The 13,023-nt window shown below is 47.0% G+C and overlaps 1 protein-coding gene across 1 annotated transcript in view; it reads right to left on the bottom strand.

Annotated features, from left to right (window-relative positions):
• Window positions 1–13,023, bottom strand: part of DIP2B (disco interacting protein 2 homolog B) — a 104,323-nt gene that overhangs the window by 22,369 nt on the left and 68,931 nt on the right. Inside the window, exons 10-25 of the mRNA XM_025212435.1 lie at window positions 12,689–12,799; window positions 11,137–11,260; window positions 10,337–10,446; window positions 9,952–10,054; window positions 8,577–8,641; window positions 8,114–8,207; window positions 7,590–7,709; window positions 6,003–6,117; window positions 4,978–5,117; window positions 4,220–4,356; window positions 3,551–3,631; window positions 3,065–3,192; window positions 2,164–2,278; window positions 1,247–1,448; window positions 204–313; window positions 1–49 (exon numbers count right to left, since the gene is read on the bottom strand). Of these exons, the coding sequence (XP_025068220.1) occupies window positions 1–49; window positions 204–313; window positions 1,247–1,448; window positions 2,164–2,278; window positions 3,065–3,192; window positions 3,551–3,631; window positions 4,220–4,356; window positions 4,978–5,117; window positions 6,003–6,117; window positions 7,590–7,709; window positions 8,114–8,207; window positions 8,577–8,641; window positions 9,952–10,054; window positions 10,337–10,446; window positions 11,137–11,260; window positions 12,689–12,799 (1,804 nt within the window). The remainder of the gene's footprint in view (window positions 50–203; window positions 314–1,246; window positions 1,449–2,163; window positions 2,279–3,064; window positions 3,193–3,550; window positions 3,632–4,219; window positions 4,357–4,977; window positions 5,118–6,002; window positions 6,118–7,589; window positions 7,710–8,113; window positions 8,208–8,576; window positions 8,642–9,951; window positions 10,055–10,336; window positions 10,447–11,136; window positions 11,261–12,688; window positions 12,800–13,023) is intronic.

Raw genomic sequence — 13,023 nt, 5'->3', positions numbered from 1 at the left:
CAGGGGTTGCTTGAGCTCTCCACTGTAACACCTCCGTCAGGAACTGGTGCTGCAACAAGAGGAAGTTGTGAGTGCCAGCACTTGTACTCCCAGAATGACACTTCTGCATGCCTTACACCACTGCTCACTGCATTTACACAGCTGTGGGGCAAGATTCTTCCCCACTCACTGCCCACGACTATTGTCTGGCTGCAGAGATTTACCTTTTTAACCAGATCGTTGTCTTCTATTTGTCCAAGGTCTCTCCCAGAGGCCTGAGCAATACGCTTCCCAGCAACCAGGTTCCCCACCAGCACAGAAGCAGGGCCAACACCTGTTGACAAAGAGGAACAGCACAGACTTGGTGAAGCAGGCAATGAAGGTATTTCATATTTTACTGTGCAGTGGTACAAGCTATTGATTAAAGCAAGGAAAGGCTGTGAGGGCTCCTGGCACTGCCAGCGACTCACTACATGGCTTTGAGCAAGTCATTTTACCTTGGGAAAGATTCAAGTTTCTCCCACCTGAGAACTGGGGCTAGCCAAAAATGTAATGCTCCACCAACAAAGGAAAGTTAATCTGTGAGGTTTATAAAGCCCTTGGCGATCCTTTGTGTTCATTTTCCTCCACAAAGAGATACTCTGTGATTTCACTGCTGAGGAAAATGCCTGGGGAGCAGGCAGGTCAGTCAGCAAGAAACTGGAAATATCCTAGTGATTCTCAGGCACTACAGCAGAGAGAAAAAACCCAGCCCTGGGGCTACTCTGATTAGGGAACCCTGTGAAAGAGGCTCTGTGGTACACCGACTGTCCACAATCAGTCTGTAAGCCAAGATACGAGGGGACAGTTCAGTGGCCCGGAGTCACAGCCTCTGGTAGGCAGCAAGGCCTGGGCTCGGGAATAGAAGGCTGCTCCCCAGGGCAAGGCTCCTCTCAGCATTCGACTGCCACAGCAACCGATGAAGGGAGCCTTAGAGGTGCAGAAGAGTTTTTAGCCAACTCCTCATCTTTCAGGTGCTTCTTACCCATCGATCACAAGTCTGCTAGGGTAGGGTTTGAAATCAGCTCCTGAGCAACAGAAGCATCAAAGAAAGGCTGCAAACAGCCCACGATGGCAGGCTGGGAGGTCCCCAACAGCAAAAACAGTGATTAACTCATGCTTCCCTTGCAAAGACATCAGACTAATTTCCCAGGCCTGAGGCAATGAACTCCATCGTTTATCCCTTGCTGGCCAGCATTCCCGATAGCAAGCAGCAGCTCTGCATTACCTGGTTGTTTCTGCCTGGGTTTTGGCAAGTTGGTCACACACGTGTGCGGGCACATGAGGATGTTACAGGGGTGCAGTGAACCCTCCAAAAAGTGCTGTTTGGTTTGAGAGAGATGAATCCCTCCAAGTGGAGTTTTTGGCAACGTGTTGGCTGGTACCAGAGCAAGGCAATATATACCGACTTGGTGAATGCTGTCAATTGCCTAGGGAAGGGAGAGAAAGTTGCTCATACTGGATGTTAACAGATGCTCCTGTGTTTGTCAGATCCTATCTGCCCTGTTTGCAACATCGTCTAGCACAGCCGGATCCTGGTCTAGTAAAATGCACACTACAACAAGAATTTCTCTCAAAAATAAACCAGGACACAACACCACTGACTCATAGGCCCACCAACATGTGCTGGGCAAAGCTAGCATAAAGCTGTCAAGAGCAACAGCATCTAGCTGTTTGCTTGATTTAACATGCATCTATAAACAGATGCCTGAAAGAAGCCTCCTTGCTGCCCCTTGGAGCTCTGGCAAGCATCTCCGGACCAGAGGGAGGAAGTTACCTCCCTTCTGTTTCAGCAACATGCCTAAAGACCTTGCCAGGGTGGGGTAAACCGTGTTGCTGTGCTGTAAACAACACGCAGAAAGGCAGAACACAGTGTCAGCATGCTAGTACCTGGGTGCCTGCCTTTGGGTCCAGTTAACACTGACCCACTCCCATCAGGGGTTATGCCATGTTCCACATCTGTCTATTCAGGACCCCCAGGACATCTGGTCCAAAGAGCCCATCCACACCACTCTGTCAATGACCTGGCTTCTTGCTGCTGCCTGAGAAAGTGTGACGACAGATGCCAGGCTCTGTCTGGCATATGCCTGTGCCACCTGGCTGAAGGGAGCCACACCTCACCCAGCAAAACTGCTTGGCTCTAACCTGCAGCACTCGGCTCATCCACTGGAAACTGTCCTCCTCAGAAGCGTCCGGCCGCTGTTCTGCCACCACCACAATCCGCTCGTCATAAAACACAGAGACTGAGAATACAGCAATCCTGAAGGGAGAGAAAGGCATTGACAGGACCTCCCATGCCACCTCCTGGAAATGCTCATGTTCTGAAGAGCCAAGGAGAGGGACACACACTACATGCTAGCAGAAGAGAACACAGCTTCAAAAGCTCCAAGGCTGGAGAAAAGAGACGCCACCAGGAGGTTGAGCAGGAAGTTTGACTGGCCAGAGAAAGTCAACCATCCCACTCTGTGGAGCAGCTACTGTATTCTTCCCAGCAGCTTCCTTTTCCACTCTAGCCATCACATCTCTATTCCAGTCCATAATATAGTGCTAAACTGACATGGGTATAATAGGCATTTTTGAAATGTTTGCCCTAAGAACCTAAATCCCACTGGCAGTCACTGAAACTCAGGCTCCCAAGTCCTTTCAGGCCTTTAGAAAATTAGAAAATATGCTTTTACCCAATGTCAATGTTAAAGAAAACAAAATTCCTTGGGAAAGGGATAAAAACCTGCCTGCGGCAGGACATGAGTCAGCAGTTAACAATGAGGGGGCAGAAGGGAACTCTCCACAGGGCTGGTTATCCTGCAGCTCCCTGCACAGTGTTTTCTGACACCTCGTTTCCTCTAGCTGGAACAGATTCCTGCCAGACAAGATACTCAGGCTTGATGGGCCAATTACTAGGGAGACTGACTATTCAAAGACACACTTACTACAAGAGGGCCCAGATGGACCCAGTTACTCTTAGAAAAAACAGACGGATCGTAATGTAATTGCCTGATCGTGTGTTATTTGCAGTGGGAAGAGAAAGAGGTTTCATCTCACTAACCTTCCTCTGTAGACTGTCTTTATTGATTCAACAGCCAACCCAGTTGCTACAATGTCGTCAGCATTGTGTCTGCGTCCGCTAACTGTCAGCAATCCATCCATTTTTCCAACCACAAACACCAAGCTACCCTGAGGGGTGAAAGATATCAGCAAATAATTACACACATTTCTCAGATGCTTTTGTAGGCTTACGCATCTTTAACAAATATATCCATGCACTCCAGCTGTTAGACTTAAAGCATTTTCCTAAATATCTGTAAAAGGAATCTTTTTAGATTGTGTTCTTCAAGAGTAAATTTTGATCAAATATTCCAAATTAAACTAAGATTAAGCAGGTGGGAATCGACCAGCTCAGTCAGTCATCCACATCCAAAACGGCAGTTTTAAACAATTTACTTCTGTCCTCAACTGCTCTGCACTATTTGCAGCTGTAATCATGAACAGCGAACAAAACCTCCAATACAAGCACAAAGGCAACATGACGTACAGGCCCAACAAACCCCAGCAAGCCTGAGCGGACGAATGGCACATCACCCACTGGAGAACCAGCCGAATTCACAGGGATGACCTGAAAGAGAAGGAGAGGACTTAAAGATAGCACAGTCTCAATCTAGGCTACAAAGGACTATTCCCCAGCTTGAACTGCTACAAAGATTATGCTAGATGCAAGTAAAACTGCAAAATAAATTCCCTTCTGCTACCAGGTTTCCCTCTGCAAAGTACCAGCCTCCAGCGCAGTGTTTCCCTGCAGCAGTCTTCACTTACATGAACCTGCCACTGGCATTAATTAGGAGAGAAAAAAGATCACTCAGTAGCACAAGCCTGGCTAGACCATGCACGTGAGGACTCTACTGGCAAGCTATCTGTTATGAACTGGAGCACAGTAAATGCAGAGCGCCTGCTGCTCATTTATCTGCAGAAGAAGCTTCCTCTATTATTCCTCAGCAGTGAGAAACATTAGGCATTGTCTGCTCTCCTTTTTGCTAATTGCAATTAGCCTTCCAGGCAAGGCTTCCCCCTGTGTCCAAAGCCCAAGCATTAATGTCGTCTTGGCTATTACAGAAATTAGAAGATTCTGCAGTAAGGTCAATTCCACACTGAAAGCAGTTGCTGAATTTCAACAAGAGAGAAGGCAAGATGTGCCACACAAACGTACCTCAAACGTGTTCTTTGTCACCCCAGCCAGTCCGTAATACATCATCCCTCCTGCTCGGAGGCTAACACAGATTTCACCAATCTCGTCCGTTTTACAGAGCTGGGGCGGCCCATCAGGTTTCACGATGCACATCATTCCTAAAGCAAAGCGCACACAACTGTAGAACTTCTTAAGAAGGGCTCAGGGGCCCTTTTTTAGAACACTGCCTGACACAGTTAAGTGAGAGGGATAATTAGTATTTTATGAAAATGCGACTAGGGACTCAAGTCTCCGGATGCTGGAGCTGAACACGTCCAGACACATCGCTGGGATCTTCCTCTTGAAATCAAGGGTTTCGCAACAAGGTGTGCCATGTGCTTAGGTATGCAACAGCAGGCAGCTGGAGTGTGCTCAGTTATCAAGCTGCTGTTGTGCTTGGGCGAGATGCCTGGCTCTTAGGAGTAAACTAAGAAAAAGGCTGCTACTGAGACATGGCCTTTCCTGCAAGGGTCCACAGTGCTTGACCACCGCTAAGCCTACACCTACCTTGGCTATGGTAGGAAAATCTGTCCATTTTACAGATGGATAAGATAAGATGTGGAGAGATTAAAAGCTGTCCCCGCCACTCAAGACAGCAGCAGGACCAGTATAGGAAGCCAAGTCTGAGCCTCTTATTCTGGGAACTGAGATAACATCCCTAGTCCTGTGCTGTCACTGCTGTGTCCTTGCTGTCCCCTGAAGAGTGTTTATGGAACAAGCGGGCACCCATACACTCTTACCTCCAGGCATCACGTGGCCAACATCTTGCACGGTGAGAGCAGAGTTTTTGTCTTCCGTGTTTACACGGATCACGCTGTAACTCAGCCCATTCATGGACAGGATGGCTCTTCCAGGTAACGGTGCCCCAGGGACACCAGGCCTTAGAAGGAAACAGACTAGTAAGCTAAATCATCCTTAAAAATATTATTAGACCTTGATGGGAAATGCACAACATCACAGCAACACAAGGGGATGCACATTTCTGAAAGCCTTCATTAACTAAATTAATTTTCAGGACAGAAGCGGAAGCTACTGCTTGGGAGAACCATACTGGTCTGTGGCATGAGTGCCGGGAGAGCCAGTAATCAGCCTTCTGTAGCACCCCTTCTACCCTGTCATCAGCTTAATCTGTTGGATGTGCCAGCTCTGGGACTGGGTCACTGCTGCTCTGCTTGCTGCAGAGGGGAGCAAATACCACTGCAGATATACACATATAGCCCCACAACAGCAAGGGGGGGGGAAATACCAAAGGCTCTCATACCTAAGAGGGGACCATTCAAGGCCCTGATTCCCGTGAGCATGTGCCCAACCTCACAAGCTCCACTGAAGTCAGTAAAGAACACTGGATGCATGTAAACACATATTAAGAGAGTGACTCACTGCACATGGAAAACATACAGTATTACTATTTAAAGAGACAAGGCTGGTCTTGTACAGGCTAAATATTTAGACTCAGTAAAATATGCTTAAGATAAAAGCAAAGCTTAAGATAGAAATATTTTTTTTTTAATTCCTTAGGACCAGTTTTCAAAGAATCTTCCTCAAGGACCTAAAAATGAAACTGGCTGAAACCTATACAAAAAACAAAAAGAAACTAACTTCAGCCTTGAGCTGAAGCAAAAATGAACTGTAAGAAGCTCGGTTTTTAAATCAAAGTCTCACCATTCACAATATAGATAAGGAAATTATTTTAGAAACATTTTTAATTGGGCCATCTCCTTTTAAATACAGATGTACTTTAATGAGATGCTACATATTCCCATACCTCCGAATTGCTACAGTCATTGCTTCTGGAGATGTGGCACATGGACAAATTGCTTCAGGTTTAAGCCCATGATTCTGAAATAAACTCAGGAAAGCATCACATGAAGAAACAGACCCTGGAAGGCAAGACAGCATTTCAGACTGTTACTCAGAACTCGCAATCGAAACAAGAAACATTCTGCATAGAAATGACCTGGAAATGCATACACTTGCAGTTCACAACATCCCTAAATACAGTATCATTTCCAAAAGAGTACCATCTTCAAAGGTCAAGACGTCAAGTTCTTCTTAGTCATTGAACCCAAAAGCTTGCTTAATAACTATTCTCCAGCTATTTGGGTTGGTCTAATAAAAGATATCAAATTCACCCAAGGAACCTTGTCTGCTCTTAGTCATTGAGGCACTTTTAAAAATTCTATTACAGTTGCTTGTAAAAGCAGTTAATGCTTCAGTGCATCCTCTCAAAAGCTGACTTCCGTTCAGCCATGTTGTACCGTATTTCTGTAATCCTGGATCAAGTTGCACAACTTAATTTAGAGCGTGTCCTCTGACAGTTGGTATACAGAGAAAGAGAGAACACTCCTACTGAGGAAAGCCTCACAACACAACACAACACAGCTAGCTAAAGGGGTTTCAAATGCTGAATGAGTAAAAATAGCAACCTCACAACCACAATCTCTTACACATCTTTTGAGTTTGCATCTTTACTGCAAAGAAATTGCTTCTGCTACAGAATGGACTCAAACAGATACCTCGAATTTCCAAATAATGCCCTGCTAGAGAATGCACTCAGAGGACTGAAATAGTTTCCATCTCCCCTAAAATAGCACGTTCCCTGGCTGTTTCTCTTCTGTGTACACATCCAAAACATCCCTAGTAGTATTTCAGTCTCATCCCTCCAGTTGGTACCATCTGGACAGACATTCATTAAGCCCTATAATCAGCAGCATGCAATGCAGATCTGTTGCTCATTTCTTTCAACACCATTTTTAAAATCCTTCTCTTCATCCCCTGTGAGCAATCTAAAACCACTCACCCCCACACCCCTCTGCCACATGGCCAGCTAATGCATCTCTTCCTGTTCTCTGGCCTGCTAGATGAATCACCGCACTAACCTTTTAATCCTCTCATCAGAACTCCCTGCGTTCTACTGCAGAGCTGCCACTGCTTCCTTGCTAAGCCCTCTTTCCCCCACCCCACCCTAATATTTCACCTACAACTGTTACAACTGAACAAGTTTAGGGAGAAGCATTGCCTGTGCACCTAATTCTAGAGGGTGTATTTAAGAATAGATGTTCAAAAGATTTTGGGATAGGCAACTGATTTTCTTTTAATTGTGCAGGTCTGGATAGAGAGAAAACACATTTTAAAAAAGTAGGCTCTACAACTGTAAAGTCTGAGAACCGCAGAAAGTTCAGGTCAGGCACAGCATCTGGCACCCTTGCCTTTGCACTAGAGAGCCAAGGCTTGCCTTTCTGGCCTGTTAGTTGAAGACCATCATTTTGTCCCTGGAAGTCGGTACACAGAAGGAACCTGAGCTGAGTCCGTGGCAAGAATGACCAGGGGAATCTCCCTCTGGAATACTCACAGGGGTTTGCACCATCCGTTACAATCAGCATCCGCAGGGAACTCAGGCTGACATCTCTTTGGTCCCGATGAGCCATCATGGCCCAGTGCAGGTCACGACATTTCACTAAAGCCACCTTTGCTGCAAAACAAGGACACAAATGGAGATGTTACAACAGAGAAAACCACTGTGCAAGATTTTCAGTGAAGCGTGAAAGATCTGACACCAGACAGCCTCTGAACTGGGAGTCGGGCCTGCACGTCTCACCAGTGCTGCAGGTCCACCAGTGAGCACGTTGGTCACAGCCTGGCATGCCACGGCTGAGGGTTCGGGCCAAGGGGGCCTCTGCGCATGGAGGCCATTTGCCATCAGGGTGATGGGGTTTGCCCTCAGTCAGCCATGCAGCATTAGGGTGCTGTGCACACATGGAAGTGAGCTCAAGGGACACATTTCTGAACACTACTCAGACAGGCTCCTAAGCACAACAGAACTCACACCTCTGATGCTTCTTGTTCACCTGGAAAGCCATAAAGGACACACAGTACCTTTGTGAGCGTGAACTCGCTGCACCCACGAGAGGGGGCAGGTTTTCATCACAGAATAGGGCACGCTGATGGTGTGCAGCTTGTTCATTACATTCTGAAAAGCAGAAACGAAGACTTGCAGGGAAGTGCCAACACCACACAGTTAATACAAGTCAGACAGAACTTGCCTTCCCCATCTCATTTCCCTGTCTCCCCCCACTAGAAAAAAAGTCCTGGGGAAATTTACACCCTTCCTGCAAGACCGTATATCAAAGCATCATTCAAATTTACAGGAAAGCCTAGCAACTAAGCTAAAGCTGCTACCACTTTTGGCAGAGAATGTAGATGGGAGTGGTACAGTAGGACCCAGGACTAAATTGGACCCAAACTCTCATCCTTAATACACCTCACATTACAATCTGGAAGGGCTACAGAGCATTCAGAACAACGGTCCTCTGCACCTATCCCCTGAAGCACCACTCACCGTCAGTATGCCATGCCAGAGCCCTGCATCCTTCTTGAAATCCAGAACATTCACTACGGCTTCACCTGAAAGAGGCAAGTTGTGATACCAGCATGAAACTGAGCAGACGGGCAGGTACGTGGAGCTGCATTGCTGGCAGTGACAGGCCCCTTTCCCAAGCAAGCTCCCGGAGGCAGCCCCTCCTGGTGTCAGACTGGCAGGTGAAGGGGTGCCTCACTTTAGGCAGAAAGAGGAACAGCGATGCTACAATAGAGGTGAGCACAACCCTGGTCTTTCCACCCTGTTGACTTCCTTACACTCCTTTGAAAATCTCCATTCCCTTTTAAGCTCAGCAAAACCAAACATCAGTGATCTTTTGTATGGTGGATAAGGTAAACACCATGCAAATGCCTGCATTAAGCTAGACAGATAAGAAAGCAGCAAACTGGTTCCATGACAGGGCAGACTGGCAGCCATTCTGCAAACTGCAAGCACGGAGGCTAATCTTCTTGCCTTCTTACACCGTTTAAATAGTCAGAGCTCCTAATTATGCAAATACAAATCCAGCAGATGCAGATGTATGCATGCAGTGCAGTAAAGAAGATGACAAGGCACTGAGCTAATGTATCTATGATCAAACGTGAATGTAAGAGAGTACATGTAAAAAGCTTCAAGACAATTACATTCTAGCCCAGCCAGGCATTTATATGCTGATCCTGGAATACCCAAGTGTCTTAGCCTAATTAAGCACAAGGGGCAGAAGAGGACAAGGTTACAGGGCCGCCATTCCAGGGCTTTGGAAGACGGACTATCAGCAGTCAGGGAAACGAAAGCAACAGCCCCCAGAATGCATGCACTTGCATCTCAGACAGAAACGACGACGTACAGCTCATCAGCAGGCGCTCTGAGCTACAGGGTATGTATATTACTTTCTGATTTGGTAGGCAGAGCAGACCAAGAACACCTCCTGCAGCACAGCTTGATGCATCTCCTCTGGTCATTTCTGCTCTCTAACTGCTTGAGCCTGTAAAGCTCTACATGGTTTGGGGCCTGGTTTCCTGGGAAGGACCTGGTCTGTACACATGCTTCCACAGTGCAAGTCAGAGGGAGCACAACTGGACACTTCTCAGAGGAAGCTTCCCCAGGGTATGGATTTGCTGACATTCCAGGCAAGCTTAAAAGCCCATCATCTTTTTCTCCAAGCAGAGATATTTATGAGCACCCCTTTGTCTCAGTTTATGCTGCAATCTTCTGATTTAGGAAAAAGATGATCCCAGCACCCAAAGCTAGATTTGAAAATCCACATAAATGAGCATGGAGAGAAAGCTCACTGCAAACTGAGCTTGTCCCCCTACCCTCCCCATCAGGCACAACACTGCCATGGAGCACTGCTCACCTTCTGAGTAGTTGCAGGCCTGAGACAGAGCCTGACAATGAGACAGCATGGCAATTCGAGACACTGTCACGCCCATCACGCTGCCTTCCTTGCTGGTCTTGTACTGGAAAACACAAAACGTAGCCAAATTGGGAACCCTGGACCTTGCATGTGAAGGGGGTTACTGCGAGGTGAAGCCCTCATGAGTCAGAGTGGTCTCTCTCTTCTGTACATTAACTGAGACATTCAAAAAGGACCTGTTTGTGCAGGTGCATCCACAGGACTCACTAGGAGGCCGCATTGTTTCTCCGTGTAAAGTAAAATGCTGGGATTATTCAAACTGCCATTACTTTGGCTTCTACTCATTACATTCAGAAGAGGAGCCCAATTCTCATCCACTCCGTACCTCAATATAAGCTGGCTCAGTTCCTGCAGCTGAGATGTTGGGCTGCCAGTCCTTTGGTGACTTGGAAAGATACTTTGAGTCTGTCACAACCCATTTGAGCCTGGGCCAACCTAGAGCGAAAATCAAAGGGAACACAAAGCCTGCTTAGTCGAAGAAATCACCATTCCTCTGCCACTTGCAAGGAGACAACTGTTTGCCCATCTCACTGAGGGATGTGTTTGCCAGAAGCAGGACTAAACAGACAAATGCATAGTCTGTTGAAAATGCAGTCTGAAGAAGTGACTTGTATCTTGGACCTGAGTTTACTTTCCCACAGAACCAGGAACCACTCATCAGGAAGGGATTGCTGTGCAGCTTTCGCTGACTGATGCCATGTGACAAACGGAGATCCTGTCCCTGGCTTACATGTTCGGGCGAAAGGTCACATATCAACGACCCACAGGGGAGTCCCTCCCTGGAAGATTCATCCCACTGCCCCACCTTCATATATAGGGTTTTCGAGCAATGCGGACTCCTGCCCCCTTTATGACAGTCCCCTGCTGTATTTCACACCATCCTTCTCTCCAGCACTGACAGATTGTGATTTCTGACTTGCTAAATGCCATCAAAGCAGTACAAGGCTGACTCGTCCTAAAATCCATTGCCGTGCCCTGATCCCAAACAGAGAGGATGACTTGCTGGAAACCTCACTCACTCCAAAAAGAACAAACAGTGTATGGTTTTAGATAATTCTTAGCTAGCATTAGGGAACTCAGCCATGAGTCGAGCTACAGCAAAAATAAAACTGCAACTGAGCTAACCTTTAAACTGCACGATTTCCCCGTTCTGGGTTTTTGGCAGCCCCTTCAGACACACTTCTGTGGTGAGAGCCAAAGCGATGCCACAGCTTCCCAACAAGAAGCCAATCTGCTGACCTCCAGCATCCTGAGGAAAAAGAAACAAATGTCAGAGCTTCCAAGCAATCGAAGAACCTGAAGCCAATTTTACCTGTACCAAAATCAAGGTATGGTAATGCTCTGGTACCTGGGTGGTAACATTATGGACCTGCTGGGAAAAACAAACATCCCGTTTCATTGGGATTGCCCTCCTGCACATCTGGCAATAGTTTGAAACTCAAGCAACAAGCACAGGCTGACAGCAGTGATGGGCATGCAACAATTTCTGAGTTGTATGTTAACGTACTCTAGAAAATGATGCTGTCTGCGTAATGAAGGCATGCAGGGAGACAGGGAGACACTCCTACTCAGAGCTGTTCCCTAGGGTAGGCTGAGCAGCTGTGGCAGATGTAGTTCTGTGAGAAAATAAGAGTCTGCAGAAAATGAGACCCCACTGTAAAAATATGGAGGGCTATTGCGCCTGATGCCTGGCAAGTCTGTTCCCTTCAATTAATGATTCTCCAGGGGAGAACAGAAAGATGATATTGCACTAGCAAGACCAGAAGGACTGGAGGTGACAGGCTGGTGCCTCCACAGGCAAGAGGGGCTGCTCTGATGCATGCCAGCATGGAGCTATTGAGCACACATGGCCTGCTTTCACTAAGCAAAACCCTAAAATGTTGAGCATAACTCATAAGCAAAAAAGAAATATATATATAAAGCATTGAAACAAGCCCTGTGTTGTGTCCATCCCCCCAAAACTAATTCGTGTTGAACGGACATAAAGCACTGCAATAAAGCTGACCAAGTGACCCGACTGGCCAAAAACTGGAAGAGGCCATAATTTCACACTTTTGTTGCCATGACAGTCCTTGTGTTGAGGCCACAAAGCAAAGCAAAGCTCTGGGAATCCCACAGCATTACCAGCCTAGCTTATTATTTCATTACCACCCCCCTTGCCACGTTTGCCATTATCCTGCTGCCGCTGTGTTCTCTCAGGAAATCCCACGGTTTCACACAGCTCTTAAAAACAGCGGTAATGTGGCAACACAGTGCAAGTGATGGTAAGGGCAGAGAAAACCCTCTTGCAAGCAGAACTCATGCCGCATGCAGCAGGCCCATAGTGCCAGGTGTGTATCAGGGATGCTGAGCACCCACAGCTCCTCCTGACATCAAAAGGCAGCTGTGGGTTCTTTGTACTGTTGGAAATGATGCCTCTCTACAGGACAGGTGGCAATCTCTGCTGTAGAAACCAGGCTTCACCAGAGCATCAGGGGGACCCATTGTATCCAGTACATTCTCCCAGTCTTACATTCTGCAATGCCAGGCTCCTATGCCTCTTTCATAGTGTATCGGCAAGAACTCCTAAGACATCAGCTGAGTGCTGCCAAACCCTGCTGACATCAGAGGCTGATGGTCTGACTTGGTTATCATCCCACATCAGCCTATCCCTTCTCCAAGTCCCCATCAACGTTACCTTTCTGGTAAGAGGTACCTCTATAGGCACTGGGATCACTTCTGCTAGCAGACAGCCATAAAACGCCACCATGAACATGACCGGGTCATTGTTGGGATAAACAAGGGCTACCTACACACAGAAACATTGGTTTAGAGGATGCAGAACAGCACAGAAGTTTGGATTATGTTCCCATGATTCAACTCGTGACTTCAACAACAACAACAAGACTAAGGTCAATTTGATGGCCACTCTCATTCTCCACTGCCCCCCATGAAGTGAAATTGCTACCAAAAACTGCTGGATCTTTCTGCCCGTTAACATGGTAAACAGGATCCTTTACAGGGTTTTCCGCA

Source organism: Alligator sinensis, unplaced genomic scaffold, assembly GCF_000455745.1.
Source record: "Alligator sinensis unplaced genomic scaffold, ASM45574v1 scaffold1329_1, whole genome shotgun sequence".
Lineage (NCBI taxonomy): Eukaryota > Metazoa > Chordata > Crocodylia > Alligatoridae > Alligator > Alligator sinensis.
This window is presented reverse-complemented; position numbering and strand designations above follow the sequence as displayed.